We start from the raw sequence: 18538 nt of genomic DNA on the forward strand, positions 1-18538 counted from the left end.
TGTTCCTCCCTTGTGCTGCATGAAAACAAACCTGAGACTCACTGGTTTAAGTTTTTAAATCTGATGTGTTGAATGAAGCGACGCTGCAGTCGCCATCAGGTCTCTCCAGTTCAGATGAACAGGTTCTTTTAATGTTTTATTTAATGTTTTAATGTTTTATTTCCCCCCCAAAAAAGCTGTGACATTGTGTAAAAACTGAATTAAATTACTTCAGAATCTCATCTGTCCTTTATCCCCAGTAGATCAATGACATATAATGATGCTGAGACATTTCACCATGTGATGGAAAATATGAGCTGATGGTGAATCTGATGCAGCAACACATCTGGAAAAAGTAGTTCCAGGGTGATGTTCAGCACAGTGCAAAAAGTAGTTCCAGGGTGGTGTTCAGCACAGTGCAAAAAGTAGTTCCAGGGTGGTGTTCAGCACAGTGCAAAAAGTAGTTCCAGGGTGGTGTTCAGCACAGTGCAAAAAGTAGTTCCAGGGTGGTGTTCAGCACAGTGCAAAAAGTAGTTCCAGGGTGGTGTTCAGCATGGTGTAGCATCTCTTCTTCTAACATGTCTGGAAACGTCTGGGAAGTGAGGAGACCAGTTGCTGAAGTTTTAAGAGAGAAATGTTGTCCCATTCTGGTCAGCTCAGACTGGTGAAGCTCTGTCCATCTTTCAATCTGAGAGACTCTGCCTCTCTGAAATGCTCCTTTTATACCCAGTCATGTTACTGACCTGTTGCCAGGTAACCTGATTAGTTGTTGAATGCTCCTCCAGGTGTTTCTGGTTTGTACCAGGTACTTTTCCAGCCTTTTGTTGCTCCTGTTCCAACTTTTTCCAGACGTGTTGCTGCATCAGATTCACTATCAGCTCATATTTTCATCACATTGTAAAATGTGTAATTTTCACCACCTGAGATATTTTTTGTGTTCGACTGAGAATAAAATATGGCCTGATGAGACTTAGAAATTATTTGATTCTGTTTTTATGTATATGTGAATAAGCCTCCCAACTTTTTAGACATGTGGTTGTTGAGGTGCCACCTCAGGTCACTGACTGATCACGTTAGGAGGACGACAAAATATCTTCCCAGACCTGCATGCCTCACCAGTATCGTTATACCAGTTTGAAGTTTATTTTAAAGTGGTTTCCTAATTATTCATCCTTTAAAAATACTGACATGTGGCTGAAGAGGTTTAGTACCTGTGCAAGTACAACTATTAATAGGTAAGGATATTCACCTGATGTTAGCATGAAGCTACGTCATCAGTGCTAATCTAGTTCTATGCTAGCACTAGATTAGTTTATGCTAGTGTTGGGAAACCAGGTCATAGATGACTTTATTCATCCCCCAAGGGAAATTAAGTTGTCATAGCAGTCCGGTATAGTACACAAAATACACAAAAATACACACCATTGCAATAGAATGGAAAAACTGAAGTAGAAAAATCGAATAAGTACACTTAAAGGGCACTTAAAGGTGATAACAGTAAAGCAACAGTGTAATAACCGTATGGTAGCAGCAACAGTATATAATAGTAATACTAATGTACACATAAATGTTTCCAATATACATATGTCTATATGTACATATATTTAGTAAGTGCAACATATGCAAAGACGCATAACTACAATGAGAATTTAGTTTTCAGTGAGCGTATTTAGGGACTACACATCCGACCAGAAAACAAAGCAGACAATCATTTTCACATTTGAGCTAAAAAAAAAATAAAGAAAAAACAAAAAGATGCTCAAAGAGAACCTCGCTATCCGCCTTACCTGGCACTGACTAAGCTAGCGCTACGTGATCCAGTTTCATTTAAACAGGAGGCTAGCAAGGCTGCTAGCTGGTTTTGAAGTAGCTATAGCATTAAAATGTTAAGAAATAGATCCTGTAAGCAGTCTGAATTAGTAGAGAATGAAGAGAAAGGAAGATATTTCTGACGTTTTAGTACATATCAAGTTAAAGACAGACCCCAGACCCAGTATCAGCAGCCCCATGGTAGAGCTAGCCACACGGTGCATGCCCACCCTTTGGCCACTCCATGTGTAAAAGTATAGACCCACCACTGCACAAAAAAGGTTTCACAGTTGAATCTTTATTTTCATCAAATGTGAAGCCACAGAAACTTTCAGATACGAGAGATCAGAGCAGAGTTTCCCTGCAGCTTTCAGCTCTGTTAAACTTCCTGGTTAACGCTGTTTTGGCTGCTACTGATTTTAGCCGAAGAAGCTCAAATGATGCTCTAAATTTACCCAGTGGCCTCAAACCAGTTAATCACATCTGTGAGTAATTATAGCTATGAAAGAAATCACAGTAAAACAAAGAAAATATCACAATACAAGTTAAAGGAAGAAAATTACTTTAGTTCTTTTTTAAAGATAAAAAAAAAAAAACAAAGGAAAAAAAAAAATTCAGATTGGGATAAAATGTGGGACAACAAAAAATTACCTAAAATGAAGACTTTCTAATTTATTTTAATATAGTTTTTATAATAGAAAAATTACAAGATTAAATCAGGTAAGTTGTTTTTTTCATATCTGCTGCTTTCATAGACCAGAATGAGCTTTTTCGGTGGAAATGTAGATTTAAGTCTTTGTATGAGGCAAACTCATTTTTTATATTTCCCCATTGGTGGTATTTTCTAAGAGGATGTCTTTTAGTTAGGCTTGTTATGTTAAACAGTAAATCAAACATGTTTACATTGGACATTAAGTTTAATTATAAGAATAATAAGAACGCAGCCAGGGTGGTAGAACTGTGAATTATGGGGGGGTTTGTACAATATTAGCTGTGAAAGCGCACGGTTTTCTTACCGTGTCTTGGTTTTTAATTTGTTATCCAGAAAATCTTGAACTAGCATATTTTTGTGAAACTTAAGGAAAAAACCATTTTGTTTCTTCAAACCAAGACAGAGTGGGACTGAATAATGAAACCGCATGAGGGACACGTGTAAACCACGACTAACAGCTAATATGCTTGTGAGGCAGTAACAGTCTTTATTCTTTTATTTACTTTATTGTTAGAATTTGTTCCAGAAGCAATAAAACAAAATTTGAATGATTAAGAATTTTTTTTTATTAATTAAATTCTTCAGCGCGGTAAAGTGTCAGGATTTGTTATGAGCCAGACTTTTCTGCTCAGTCTCTAATCACTAAAGGCTAAAAACTTCCATTTTATTAAGAGATGAAGACGTCTGCAGTCAGCTGAGTTTGTTCTCATAAAAACCCTTCAGGTGAGTATCGACCCGGAAACTGGATAAAGACCTTTATTGTCTTTTTTCACCTTGTTTGCTTTTGTTTGACTCATTTAATTTTCTGTTATTCGTCTTTTCCTTTTGCTCTGTTTGACTCTACATTCTTCTTTTTCTCTTACCTTCATACAACCTTTCTTTTTTTCTCATGTGAGTCTCATCTTCCTCTGTTCTCCAGGAGCTCCACACCTCGGATGAGTCGGATTGTGACGATGAGCTGGACCCGAAGACGGGGATGGAGGTACGAAGATTCGTACCTGAGCCCCAGATGTTTCTGCATCTGGATTTACTTAGATTAGTACATTTCAGATGATAAAAGACGAACGTCTCAGAGAGGACGGAAAACAAGCTGCTGATGTTAATGATGGTTTCACTTATAAGAAACAACTAAACTTCATGTGTTTATGAGAACCTCCAAACTAAAAAAGCTGTAATCTGTTTTCCAGCTTCTCAACCCGAACTTCATCCAGGAAGGTGAGACATGAACAAATCTCAGTCTGTACATATCTATCTGTAAACAGTTTGCAGAGAAGCTGCAGGAGATTAGGACTGATGGGAAATGCAAACTCAAACAAGGAGGTTTTTCTTGTTAGATGTTGAATGCTTTTCTGGAACCAGAGGCTCTGTGGTGAGAGGAACTGGTTTGGATCGTAGACGGTATGGCTACGTTTCCTCCACCGGGTCGGGTCGATTCACATTGTTTTTTACGACACATCCTTCTTGTTTGGGACTTTTTCGTTGGCGTTGCAAACATACTGATCTGACCCAAAAGGGTAGAGCCTGACACATTTGATCGGTTGAGAGAATCATGACTTCCTGTGTGACTCAGCAGTAAGAACTGGAACAGCTCCACCATTCGCCTCCTTTGTTTCTGGGTGGTGTTCTTCGTTATAATTCCAGGAAGAAGTCACACTGCGATGACGTCGTGTTATTACATAGCTGCGCGTCTATCGCCATTTGGCTGATCCCCGCCTACCAGCTAAGGGTCCCGAGCTGGACCATTTTGTGGAAACAGGGCTTTTGGTTTGGGTAGGTCAGAGTGCCGAATCTTAAACATCTTACAAGAACTTTGCATAATAAAATGTTTTTGGAACCCGACTCAAACAACAGAAATTTCTGCATGGATATCGTTATAAAGTGGAAGGACAAAAGTCAAATTGTGTTGTAAAATACAATAAAATGAGCTGTTTGTATTTTTGTCATTTTATTTTATGTATTTTTTTATGTAAGCTATTGTAAGGTCCGGTGGGATGTGTTGAAGAACAGGTTAGTTATTCTGTAAACAGGTGTTTTATTAAACGACGGTTACTGAACAGTAACCATAATATTACAAATTAATATAAGATTATTCACATTTATTCAATGAAAACTAAAAATATATATGTAAAAGAAATGATAAATATAATAAAACATGATGCGCAATAACCTGCATTAAACTAGTAAAATATCAAAACAAAACCTCACCACTAATGGTAGCAGCAGCATGGTGACACCTGAAAGGCACAGAAGGAAAACACTGGCTGGGTTTTGTGTTTTATATCAGCAGAGTGGATAAAAGTATCACTTCAAAGTATTGATAAGCCCGTCGCTAAGTAGAACAGGCAAACAACAGGAGCATCTTTGTAGGATTTTACACTATAAAACCAGAATCACTAACAAATTTACGTTCTGTTCATTTCATTTTAACAGTTAAAAAGAAAAATATGTTTATTTTCGTTTTTTCTTTTTAACATGAAAATCAAATAAACTTTTATTTTTTGTTTTTTAACATCTGAACAGAAAATCCAGTGAAACCGTCCAGAAAACAAAGCAGACAATCATCAGGAGCACCTACAGGATGACAAATTCAGAAAAACAACATAGTGCTAGATATAAGGTCACATGGTCATGTAAAGGTCATTTCAAAATTTAGCAATATTCTCTGTTTGGGATATTTACCATAACATCCCAGCTATTCCAGATTGGGGGTTTTAGAGTGAGGCAGAGCCAGCAGAACGTTTGTAGGTAGAAAACGACCTAATGACTGACACCAGTCATGAGTCCAGACTAAACATGAAGGAGCATTTAGCTGTTAACCTGCACAGAAAGAAAGAAAATGGTGGATTGAATGACCTGATTAAGACTGATGGAGCTCCTCCTGAAGTTCTTTGCAGCCTGTTAATGAGCCACTCGTTGCTACCAGGTGTGTTACAGTGAGGAAACATGTAAAACATTCAGGCTTGTGGTACTGGAGGACCAGACTTGAGAACACTGCGCTTTATAAATAACTTGCTTTAGTTACCAACATCTTCAGTAATCCAGCAGAACCTGAAGCCGATCAAAGCGACTCAGATGAACATTAAACCTGCAGCTCAGGGTCACATGATGAGCTGTGAACACAGCAGTATCTCCTGCATGCAGTCGCTCCAGAGTTCCTGGTCCCGCTATCGGATGTGGTGTGTGCGTTCGGAGAGACCGTCGTCCTCTGCTGTAAAGTCTGTGGACGACCAAAACCCTCAGTGACCCTAAAGGGCCCCGACCAGACCCCAGTGACCAGCAGCAGCCGCTTTACCATCGACATCAGGTAACCCTGTCAGCAGGTCCTCCTTCATGCTCCCACTCCCATCCCTCCTTCCTCCTCTTTCATCTCTTCTTCTTCCCGCCTCCTCTGCAGGGACACCGGCGACATCCTGTTAAAGATCTGTAACCTGATGCCTCAGGATACAGGCATCTACACCTGCGTTGCCGTTAACGACCATGGCTCTGCTTCCTCCTCGGCTTCCATCAAAGTTCAAGGTGATGGGCTTTTCTTGAATGTGAACCCGTCCTGCTCAGCTGGTGTAGTGCTGCAGCTGTTTTGTTTTTCTGCAGGCATCCCAGCAGCCCCGGGCAGGCCGGTGGCTCAGGAAGCGAGCAGCATGGCGGTGATGGTCCACTGGCCACCCTCAGCTTCATCTGCTCACTGCGCCGTCAGCAGCTACACAGTGGAGTACCGACAGGAAGGTGTGAGAGCGGCCTGATCTCAACAAGCTGCTTTTCTTTACCAACACACTGAGCCCTTAACTCTCCACCCCTTCATTCCCCATCTTTAGACTCGTTGCTGTGGCAACAGGTGGCCACCAGCAGGGAGGAGTGTGTTCAGATCGACACTCTGATTCCTGGAGGCCACTATCAGTTCCGGGTCCGAGCTTCCAACCGCTGGGGGGTCGGCCCGCCATCTGAGCCCTCCAATATGGTCACACTGTCCAGCAGTAGTAAGTAAAACGCACACGCCTCATCTCGGTCTCAGCTCACTTCCTGTCACAGCCCAAGTTGTGTTGGTTGAAACATGGGAATGAAGACGTGGAGACAAAGGTCGGACTTTCACCGTCCCATCTTCACCTATCATTGGCTACATAATGACCATATTTGGACAAGAAGGCGGAGCTAGAGAGGGAAACGCACTTCTGAAGCCTCAAAAAACAGATCAGAGAGCTGATCAGATGTTTGGTGAGCTGTTATTCACCAAATCCAGTTCCTCCTCTTGGTCCTACACCTGCATGTTTCTAGGATAAGGCGGGGTCAGTAAGTGGTGGTCGTCTACTCGTCCACAAGGGGAATTTGGATAGAAAAATGGCCTCGTTGATCTTTAGAACAGTGGTACCTTATTCCTCCAAAACGAAGGGTGTTAGTTTGAGTGCCTGAGAGTTCATTAAGGCTCCAATCGACTGGTTGTCCTTCTTTCTTCTCAGACTCTGGGTACGACGGAGCCAGCGTCCAGTGGAAAGACAGCTTTGACTCCACCTTCACGGAGATCTGTGAGATCGGAAGGTAACCACATCTCCTGGTTCAGCTGGAAACATCCAGAACCGGTCTGTGGATTTTAATTCGCCCTCTGTTCTGGTTACAGGGGACGCTTTTCAGTGGTGAGAAAATGTCTCAACAAGTCCACAAAGAAAGAGGTAGGACATCCCAGCTGAAGCTTGCTGTTGTGCTGTGGTCTCCCCACCGTGGAAGACTTGACTGATCCCTATAAAACTCTCAACTTCAGAAATGTTTGTCGGAGCAAAAAACTAAAATCTGCACCGACTCGTCTTTACCTCCTATTAGTCATCAGCTCATCATTCACCAAAATCTTTGGAAAAATATATTAAATAATAAAATGAACATATTCAAATAATAACAAAAATAATAACGAAAATTCTTTGGAAAATTCTTTAGAAATCTTTATGCAAAATTGCTTCTAAACTTCCTCTTAGACTGGTAAATAAAAATTTCTCTGGAAGTTAGAAGGACGGAAAGGAAAAACAGACATAATGCCAAAAGACATAATGAAAATAAATAATACGAAAGAATATGTGAACAGAAACCTGTTTATCCTCATTTATAAAGTGATAACTTGGTTAGAAAAAATCAACCGGGGATCCAGACGGGCCATTAAGGCTCCTGCAGTCTGGTCCATGAAGTAAGAACGTGGCTAAAGTGATACGTCGCAGAACAAATGTTCATCTCTCCTTACATACTAAACCTTCTAGTTTCTAAAGCAAAAGATCTTCTGCTGCGTCCAAACACGTCCAAACCATCACTTTAAGACGCAGTGATGATGGACGGGTGGATCTGATGGGGAAGGTCAGTGGTGTTAAAAAACCAGGTCAGTGTTTAACCTCCATCTCCTAATAAAACTATCTGTTATATCAGTTTTTTTATAACAAAATGCTTCGCAATGTACCAAAGCTTATTTAAAAATCTGACAGTCATGAGTGTAATTTTATTATTGCTGGTTTTAATGAACAGAAACAGAAACGCTGACGTGGCTCAAACATGTCAGAACTCAAATGTTCGTAAGAATTAGTTTTTACTAAAGAAGAAACCCTGGATGAGAAAACAATCTACAATCTTCTGAAAAGCTTATAAATAGGACTTCAGGACTGTTGGTGAACGAGGACTGATGTCCTAAGGCAGACCCCTGGGGAACCCCACATTTAATCCAGTTAATGTCATCTGTAGGAAATAGCTGTTAAGGTTTTTTTTTTTTTTTTTTTTTGCTAACTTAATTTAAATCCTTTTTTTCCAGAGATAATAATTACCAGAATTAAATGTTTTTTTGTTGTTTAGCTTTTTTAAATCTAGAAATACCGTTGTGGCCGTGCTGAAATTCTCTCTTATCTCTTAAAGATGGATGTTTTAAAATCGGTGGACCCTGGTTTTATGGTGGAGTCTGTTTCCTTCTGTCCAGGTTGCCGTGAAGTTTGTGAGTAAGAAGATGCAGAAGAAGGAGCAGGTGGCTCACGAGGCCGACATCCTCCGACATGCGCAGAATCACCAGCTGGTGGCGCTGCTGGACACGTACGAGTCCCCCGCCTCCCTGATGCTGGTCCTGGAGCTGTGAGTCCGATGCAGCCGATGCTCTCCGTCCTGCTCAGACATGTCGGCTCAGCTAAAATCTTCATCTTGTTTCTGTGTCAGGCTGGAAGACGGACGTCTGCTCGACTATCTGGTCGCCCACGATGAGCTGATGGAGGAGAAGGTGGCGTTCTTCATCAGAGAAACGCTGGAGGCTCTGCAGCACCTTCATACCTGCAGGGTGGCACATCTGGACCTCAAGGTTGTAGATGGGTTTTTGTGTGACATGAATGAAAAGATGATCTGGTCCTGAATGTTGTCCCTGTCCTCGCTGCAGCCAGAGAACATCATGCTGGACCTCCGAGCTCCAACTCCCGCTGTGAAGCTCATCGACCTCGGCGACGCCGTCCAGCTCTCCGCCCAACGCCGCTACGTCCATCTCTTGCTGGGCAGCCCTGAGTTTGCTGCGCCCGAGCTCATCAAGGGGTCTCCAGTGTCGGTGGCGACGGACGTGTGGAGCGTGGGCGTGCTGGCCTACGTCATGCTCAGCGGCGTTTCCCCGTTTCTGGATGAATCTCCGGAGGAAACCTGCGTCAACATCTGTCGCCTGGACTTCTGCTTCCCAGACGAATTCTTCCGGGATGTGAGCCAGGCTGCCCGGGATTTTGTGTCTTCGGTGCTGCAGCAGGATCCCAGGAAAAGGCCGAGCGCCACTTCCTGTCTGCAGCACCCGTGGGTGGGCCGGGGGGGCGTGCACGGCGGGGAGTACTCCAAGACGCCTCTGGACACGTCGAGGTTGGCCACGTTCATCGACCGAAGGAGGCAGCTCCACGATGCCCGACCTATCACCAACATCAAGGGGCTGGTGGGCAGCAGTATGGGCAACACACTGTGATGGAGCCGGGGGGGTCGGCCTGGGGGGGCGGGGGCTCCAACAAAACACTGAAACGTCTCACTGTTTATTAATGGGGAAAAGAGGAGTCCTTCCTGTGGTGCAACACTTAATCTTCTGGGTTCTGCAGCAGACCTCGGTCCTGTGTTCACGGCTGCACAATGTTTGTTTATTTTACAGCTTTTTGTTTATTTGTAATGACGTCAGAACCCAAACAGCTGGAAACATGAATCAGCATCATTGAGTAACGTAACGTAACCTCAGTATTAAGCTGGTTTATAAATAACTTAGCCCCAAATTCATCAGTCAATCATCAGTATTCAAGAAAATGTACAAAACTCCCAACCAATCAGATCGCAGCAGCGTGACACTGCGGTCAGGTGTCATGAGGTCAGGAGGCCGGAAACGTTGGGACCAGTAGAGGAAGAATCTGCAGGAAAATAGCTTCACCTGAGCGGGACACACAGCAGTTGTTTAGCTGTTTTCTGATCAAAATGTTCATGTTTATGACTGAAGAACAGATTTGTGGGAGATTTCTCATTTCTCTCATCGTCAAAAAGAGTTTTTTTTATTATTATTTTGTTGTATAATAAGTTTAAATTGAATGAAAACAGGAGAGGAAAACAGGTAAAAAAAGTATGTTTTTGCAGTATTTCCCTTCTCAAATTCAGGTCAAATTAATTTCTCACCTGGTAAAAGAGAAATAGATAAAAATATAAAACAAAATGTAATTATTTTGCAGCTGAAAGATAATTAAAAACTTGATGTTTTCATGCGTTTGTGTCCATCGTGCACGAGAAAACGCAGCGTTTGGACGTTGAAACAGACATTTTGGATGATTCTCACCGACTCAGCCTGTAACGTTTGTCTCTGGGATGGAAAACTGTCTTTTTGGCTTGTGACTTAAGATTGTGCACCGATATCTCCTTGATTTAGCGTAGTGAGGGAAAGAAAACAGTTTAGAAATATCTGTGTACTTGTACTAGATTGATTTAATGTATTTATTCTGTTCAGGCTGCAGGACACTGAGATGGAGAGTAGAATGATGTCCTGTTGAAGATCAGGATATCTCCTGACCTGAACTGATATAAACTCGGTGAACTGTGTAAAAATAAGAGCTTTCGGGTTTGGAAAGGTAAAACATCCTGACTAAGCCTCTGTGGTAGGAAACATGGAAGCCTTCTGGACTTTGTGCAGGATTCCTGAGGATGGAAACGGCATCACGGAAACTCTGTTTATAACTGTTTACAAAAAACTTTGTTCCAACACGTGGGTAGTTAGTTTACATCTCCGTAGAATAATCAGGGAACACCTGCATGTAAAATCAGGTTAGAAAGAGGCTGTTTGCAGACAGAACCTCTGACACCTTCATGTTTGTTTGTTTACCTGCCACTGCTGTAAACAACTTGCTTGTAAATGTGCTGCCGGACTGAAGACAGAAGTTTACCGTCCTGTTTTTATTTCTGAGTGAATGTACCTCATGTAGAATGTGTTGCTGCCATCATCAGTGCTGTGCTGCTGTTCCCAACATCCAGTGAACCTCCTGCATCCGTCTCCCTGCAAACACCCAGCGATCCGCAGCAGAAAGCATTTATCGCCTTGCAGCATGATCTAAACATTAGCATCTCCCTGTTCTGTAAGCTAAAACAAAGTTCCTGAAATGCTGCAAGAATGTTAATTATTGCAGCTGTGATGAGATGCGTTCAGGTACCTCTGAGTGCTGTGTACTTCTCAGTTTCATCCCCTCGTCTGAGCTGCAGTTTAGGCAACAATCACATAATTTCCTTCTATGAGATCCAGTTATTGAACCTTAATCTGATAAAAAAAAAAACTATGCTGTGATTAATTTACTTTTAATATAACACTTGAACTAATATAAAATAACAAGAAAAATCCAGAAAAAGGTAAAGTTACAAAGAGAAAAATCGGGACAAAAACAAGAAGCAAACTGGAATGAAAAGTGTGATGTTACTGACATCTAGTGGTCAACGTGGAGATTGCATCCAGCCACAAACTGGGCTGAGTCAGATGTTCGAAACATCATTTTCAAGCCCAAAGTTTCTCATCACTGATTTTCCTTCAGAGAAAAACCAGACCAGTGTTTCTGTTGGTTTTCCTACAGTCCAAAGACATGAAGTTAGGCTGATTAGAGTCTCTAAAGTCTCTCTAGGAGTGAGCATGAGTCCGGACTGAATGCTTGTCTCTGTGTTGGTTCTGTGATGGATCAGGAACAGCTCCAGACCCCTCATGACCCTCCATTAGGAATAATCTGTGATCTGTTTTCTCAAGATAAATGATCCCGTTATCACGACAAACCACGAGGATGACCGCTGTCTGCTTCTGTAATCGTGCCTGTGTGCTGCAGCCACACATCCCCATGCATATCGAAGGCGTGGCCACAAGTTAATCATCTTGTCCCCACATATTAGTAATCAGTGGTCATAGATTAATATTTTTTCTACAGATATCACCAGGCGGGCTCCGTAGATTCCTCTTCTTATGATTTTCTTCTTTGTTGAGGTTGATTCATTCCCTGTTACTACGTCTGATCCTCCATGATCACTGATTCCTTCGCTTTCTTCTTCTTTATCTCCCTCTGAGCAGAACTCTTCTTCTTTTAAAAGCAGTAATGTGAAAATCCTCCACTTGCAGAACCAGCAGGGAGAAGATTAAAAAGCTTCAGTCTAAGTCATGAATCTAGAATTAATTCTGAGGATCCATTAGATACTAATAGTTTTTAGTAATATTACATTTTCTCTTTTATCCTTATTGTGATGTAGTTTTAATCTACAATCTTTATTTTTCTTACTTTTTCACACATTAGCTGTGATGAACGTGATCCCCCTGCAGATCTCCATTACAAAAGAAATGAAGATAAACATCAGCTCCCAATGTTACATACAAAGTGTTTACAGTAGAAACTCACTCTGCATTCCAACAGTCATCAGTTGTCATGGCAACCTCCTGCAGGGCGGCGGCGCCACCATGACGCCTGCACAGCCTTCAGCTGATGTTGGCCAGGAGCTTTTCTGTCCGATATAACAAAGTGGAACGTTATCAGAGCTAACGCATGCCTGCAGAGACAAATGTTCATGAAAGGTGAAATTCCCTGAAGTCCCTGAACTACTCACAGAGCTGTTGGTACATTGTCGGCCCTCTCGCACGCACCTTTAAATGATTTGAGCCCATCGTTTCCTCTTCTAAGCACTCAGGGTGTTCATGAAAAATGAGGTGTAACCCAGCCTTAAAATTCTCTTCACTGAAATCTTTATAAGCTCCGTCTGTAATGTTTTGTTTAACGTTGGAATCATTTTGACCTGCAGCTCCTGGATGCTCAGTGGTTCCTTCTGCCTGACTGGTTCCCAGTGTGCAGCCTGTAAATTGATAATGGAAATAAAACCATTAATGATGCAGTTCATGCTGTGCTTAAGCCTGGGTTTTATCGCCACAGCAGCTGAGTTTTCATTTTGATCTCTTAGTGTTTGGATTCAAATGTTTCTGCTGAACTACAGCAGGATTATTCCCAGAGAAGATAAAAACATGTCAGATGATGAAACTGAGACATTTCACCATGTGGTGGAACATATGAGCTGATGGTGAATCTGATGCAGCAACACGTCTGGAAAAAGTAGTTCCAGGGTGATGTTCAGCATGGTGTAAAAAGCAGTTCCAGGGTGATGTTCAGCACGGTGTAAAAAGTAGTTCCAGGGTGATGTTCAGCACGGTGTAAAAAGTAGTTCCATGGTGATGTTCAACATGGTGTAAAAAGTAGTTCCAGGGTGATGTTCAGCACGGTGTAAAAAGTAGTTCCAGGGTGATGTTCAGCATGGTGTAAAAAGTAGTTCCAGGGTGATGTTCAGCATGGTGTAAAAAGTAGTTCCAGGGTGATGTTCAGCATGGTGTAAAAAGTAGTTCCAGGGTGATGTTCAGCATGGTGTAAAAAGTAGTTCCAGGGTAATGTTCAGCATGGTGTAAAAAGTAGTTCCAGGGTGATGTTCAGCATGGTGTAAAAAGTAGTTCCAGGGTAATGTTCAGCATGGTGTAAAAAGTAGTTCCAGGGTGGTGTTCAGCATGGTGTAAAAAGTAGTTCCAGGGTGATGTTCAGCATGGTGTAAAAAGTAGTTCCAGGGTGGTGTTCAGCATGGTGTAAAACGTAGTTCCAGGGTGATGTTCAGCATGGTGTAAAAAGTAGTTCCAGGGTGATGTTCAGCATGGTGTAAAAAGTAGTTCCAGGGTGATGTTCAGCATGGTGTAAAAAGTAGTTCCTGGGTGATGTTCAGCATGGTGTAAAAAGTAGTTCCTGGGTGATGTTCAGCATGGTGTAAAAAGTAGTTCCAGGGTGATGTTCAGCACGGTGTAAAAAGTAGTTCCAGGGTGGTGTTCAGCATGGAGCACGGTGTAAAAAGTAGTTCCAGGGTGATGTTCGGCATGGTGTAAAAAGTAGTTCCAGGGTGATGTTCAGCATGGTGTAAAAAGTAGTTCCAGGGTGATGTTCAGCATGGTGTAAAAAGTAGTTCCAGGGTGATGTTCAGCACGGTGTAAAAAGTAGTTCCAGGGTGGTGTTCAGCATGGAGCACGGTGTAAAAAGTAGTTCCAGGGTGATGTTCGGCATGGTGTAAAAAGTAGTTCCAGGGTGATGTTCAGCATGGTGTAAAAAGTAGTTCCAGGGTGATGTTCAGCATGGTGTAAAAAGTAGTTCCTGGGTGATGTTCAGCATGGTGTAAAAAGTAGTTCCAGGGTGATGTTCAGCACGGTGTAAAAAGTAGTTCCAGGGTGGTGTTCAGCATGGAGCACGGTGTAAAAAGTAGTTCCAGGGTGGTGTTCAGCATGGAGCACGGTGTAAAAAGTAGTTCCAGGGTGGTGTTCAGCATGGTGTAAAAAGTAGTTCCAGGGTGATGTTCAGCATGGTGTAAAAAGTAGTTCCAGGGTGGTGTTCAGCATGGTGTAGCATCTCTTCTTCTAACATGTCTGGAAACAACTGGGAAGTGAGGAGACCAGTTGCTGGAGTTTTAGGAGAGGAATGTTGTCCCATTCTGGTCTGATGCAGGATTCTAGCTGCTCTACAGTCCTGGATCTTGGTTGCTGGATTTCTGCTTTCATGATGCTCCAGATGTTGTGTACTGGTGAAAGGTCTGGACTGCAGGCAGGCCAGTTCAGCAGCCGGACTCTTCTCCTGTGAAGCCATGCTGCTGTGATGGATGCAGGATGTGGTTCAGCATCATCTTGCTGAAACCTGCAAGGTCTTCCCTGAAAGAGACGTTGTCTGGATGGGAGCAGATGTTGCTCTAAAACCTCCATGTACTTTTCAGCATTGATGGAGCTTCACAGATGTGGAAGCTGCCCACGCCATAGGCACTAATGCAGCCCCATCCCATCAGAGATGCAGCTTTTCACCTGTCCACTGATAACAAGCTGGATGCTCCCTCTCCTCTTTAGTCTGCAGGACACGCCGTCCATGCTTTCCACAAACTAGTTCACATCTTCATCCAGGTTTCCACTTTGCCTCAGACCATTTTAAATGAGCTTTGGTCCAGAGAAGACGGAAGAAGCTGGTTCTGGATCCTGTTCACATCTGGCTTCTTCTCTGCATGATGGAGCTTTAACCTGCATTTGTGGGTTTCAGGGTGAACTGTGTTCACAGACAGTGGTTTCTGGAAGTCTTCCTGAGTCCATGCAGTGGTTTCCAGTAGAGAATCATGTCTGTTTTTAATACAGAAGATCACCAGCATCCAGCCTTGTCCCATGCATCCAGCCTTGTCCCATGCATACAGGGATTCCTCCTGATTCTCTGAATCTTCTGATGATATTCTACACTGTAGATGGAGGATCTTCAAAGTCTGAGGAACATTTTTCTGAACTTGTTCCACAGTTTTAGATCCAGTTTGTCTCCGGTTGGTGAAGCTCTGTCCATCTTTCCATCTGAGAGACTCTGCCTCTCTGAAATGCTCCTTTTATACCCAGTCATGTTACTGACCTGTTGCCAGGTAACCTGATTAGTTGTCCAATGCTCCTCCAGGTCTTTCTGGTTTGTACCAGGTACTTTTCCAGCCTTTTGTTGCTCCTGTTCCAAATTTTTCTATCAGATTCACTATCAGCTCATATTTTCATCTCATGGTGAAACGTCTCCGTTTCATCCTCTGACATGTTTTTATCTTCTGCTGGGGATAAAATGTGAGTTCATGAGATTGTTTTATATTTACATTTTACAGAATGCTAACCTTTTAGGAGTTGTGGTTGTGAAGAAGCAGTTATCTCTCCTAGTTATGTCTAACTGCTTCAGACGGCAGCCCCTCTTTTAAAAAGTGTTTGTTTACTAATAATAATGTTCATCAGTCGCCTCCATCCACCTCCACCTCTCCTCTGAACACACACATCCTTAATCTCACCAGGCTGAAATAAACCACAGTTGCCCTTAAAGGACATGAATGCACCAAAGACTAGAAGCACTCGACGAGCCCAGACCCCTGATAAGCCATTGTAGTTACTTTTGCTAATGACTGTGGGCATTATTTTTGAGTTAGGGATCATTTTGCCATTAGAGCTTCTATCTCCCCCACAATAACAAATCCTTTAAGAAATTCCTGGATCCAGGCGGTGATCCTCATCATCCCCAGAATCTAATCACTTGTTCCTTGTTCCATTTGTAAGATTTTCTGAAAAGTTGATTAAAATCTGTTTATAATTTTTTAAGTGATGTTGCCAACAGACCAACTTATCTCGCCTTGGTGGAGGTAATACCTGAAGAGCTGCGCTGCAGACCTGTCTCCTGTGTTGTGGGTATTTTAGCTGATGGCAGGTTTCCATGTTGCTTCATATCCTGAATAAAAAGCATCTTTTACCACAGAAATCCTACAACTGCAGCACATTGGACTTCCATGTTGCTTTCTAAGCTGTTTATGATGTAGTGGGTCATAAAGGGAGTGTAAGTCTGTGAAGTTAATGTGTCCTTTAGCCACTTCTCCCATCCTGATCCTGCTGCTTCTTCAGGCTGAAACATCTTTAAATCTTCATAATCGTCTACAGAAGCTCTTCATCTGAGGTGACATTTCAGACCTTCATTGAGTCATCCGTCTGGTTATAGTCCTTTCATCACCTCCAATTTTTGGTGTCAATGGGATGAATCCAAAATCCCACAATGCATCTGTTCTGGTTTGTTGATTTTTATTAAAAGGAATAATTGTAAAGCTGGACCCGAGCAGGACTCTGGTCTTGGGGTTCCTGATTTTACTGCGTTCAGAACATCTACATTGTTTAACACATGCTGTTGGCTGTTTTTCCCTCCTACCCCAACAACACTTCATCACTTCTTCTTGAAGCTTTATCGCAGTCGGCATACGTCACTTTCTCTTTGATCCACTGGACAGTCCGTTTGCAAGCGAACAAACCCCCCAGTTTCCATGCGGACCAGAGTCCGCCTCCTTGGTCCACATCAGAGTGCGGTTGGTGTTCACACTGCAGCAAACGAACCGTACGATCTGTGGAAGCGGACCACGTCCTTCAACACACCAGAGGTGTGACCACACCCTTTATTTAGAATAGATTTCTATTCTGTTCTATTCTACAGTCATTTAGCAGACTCGTTTCTCCAAAGCGACTTACATCTGACAGTAACAACACAAGCAGAGACCAACCAGGAGGGACGTCATCATTAAGTGGTGGTCAGACTGCTGAGTCCAGGTGGACCCAGGCGCTGTCATGTAGGGCCAGAGGCGGAGCTTTTCTTTGTTTGTTTGATATATTTCATGCTTCCTAACTGGAGCCTGACTGTATTAGCTAGCTAACTCTGACACATCACAGAGCTGCTGAACACACTCAGAGCCCTGCACACACACAGCTCAAAGCAACATGCTGACCTCAGCCCCTTTAAAGGCCGAGCTGAAGCACAGCAGGTGTGTGTCACTGCTGCAGTTCAACCATTACAGCAGGTTAAAACAACAGAGGCCGAGCCCACCAAGTACTGACCGTGTTAAGCATCGTCTGCATGCTGTCCTGCAGCAGAAGTTAGGTTTGTTCACATGGAGGACGTCATAAGAAGGAAACGAGAAGGAAAACAAGTTGGAAATGTAGAGGTACGTTTCTTTACTTTTACTTTACATTTCAGTCGAGCAGCAGTGTACAGTGTGTGTTCTTCTACTTCAGTGTGTGTTTACTGATATCAAGAGGGACTGTGGGAACATGTGTATCCCACCTTTGTGCTGCTGCTTAACATTTGCTTTCAGATGTTAAACCAGCTGTTGCTTTTTGTGGCTTTTGGAGCAAATAGCAGCAACTAAAGCTTGTTCCAGGAGAGACCGGCCTGGATGGATGTGTCGAAACAGAAGATAAAGCTTCATCCATTTCACATGTGGGAGGTTAAAAAGGTGTAATTAGTGATTAAAGCCGATCTGCTCGACGACCTCACAGGACGAAACAGAACTGATCTGAATGTCAAACTTATTGATCAGAGCGGAACTAAATAAATACACACCTGCATCCCTTCAGAGAAACCACTGGTTCACATGAAGCCCTATGTGGTTTTGCTCATATGAAACATGTTTTACACACGGGAAATGTGGTTTTAGATTGATCATGGTAATAACATGTGAAACATGTTTTATGTTCCTTGAATATGTAAAAGTGAACATACAAATCACATGGATTTCACATGTGATTACCATGAAAAAGCCACATGTAAATGTCTGTATTTATAAAGCGCATTACATTATACATCACATTCACCCATTCACACACACATTCACACACTGCAAAATTTATTTCACATGTGCAAAATGCGACATCTTGTAAAGACTTTTTCTGTAAGGGATTCACAGTAGAACGAATCCAAAAACTGCTTTACAGAATGTATAAGAATTTAAATGCCTGAAAATATTTCCATGCTTTTTTAGGAAAAGCTGGAGTTTAAAATACAAACTTTTCGTTCCAAAGACGCTGCAGGAAAACCAGCTGGCCAGGTCACCGTTGACCCACTTATTCACGTCGGATAGCTGCTATGATGAGCTGATCAGGAGAAAATGTGAGCATCTTACTGATGATGGAGCCTGTACAACGAAGCAGGTCATCATATCCAGGGTATCGTTAGGTGGTCTGGTTAACTAACCCTGATC

At 42.5% G+C, this 18538-nt stretch overlaps 1 protein-coding gene across 2 annotated transcripts in view; it reads left to right on the forward strand.

Moving 5' to 3' along the window:
- Positions 1-10868, forward strand: part of kalrna (kalirin RhoGEF kinase a) — a 203368-nt gene extending 192500 nt beyond the window's left edge. For both annotated transcript variants that reach the window (XM_042002791.1, XM_042002792.1), the window contains 11 exons: positions 3420-3482; positions 3688-3715; positions 5642-5804; positions 5895-6016; positions 6092-6223; positions 6313-6474; positions 6952-7030; positions 7110-7161; positions 8436-8584; positions 8666-8804; positions 8880-10868. In XM_042002791.1, coding sequence (XP_041858725.1) covers positions 3420-3482; positions 3688-3715; positions 5642-5804; positions 5895-6016; positions 6092-6223; positions 6313-6474; positions 6952-7030; positions 7110-7161; positions 8436-8584; positions 8666-8804; positions 8880-9437 — 1647 coding nt within the window. In that variant the 3' untranslated portion in view covers positions 9438-10868. The remainder of the gene's footprint in view (positions 1-3419; positions 3483-3687; positions 3716-5641; positions 5805-5894; positions 6017-6091; positions 6224-6312; positions 6475-6951; positions 7031-7109; positions 7162-8435; positions 8585-8665; positions 8805-8879) is intronic.
- Positions 10869-18538: the final 7670 nt, after the last annotated feature.

This window comes from Melanotaenia boesemani, chromosome 12, assembly GCF_017639745.1.
Source record: "Melanotaenia boesemani isolate fMelBoe1 chromosome 12, fMelBoe1.pri, whole genome shotgun sequence".
In the NCBI taxonomy this organism is placed as follows: Eukaryota; Metazoa; Chordata; class Actinopteri; order Atheriniformes; family Melanotaeniidae; genus Melanotaenia; species Melanotaenia boesemani.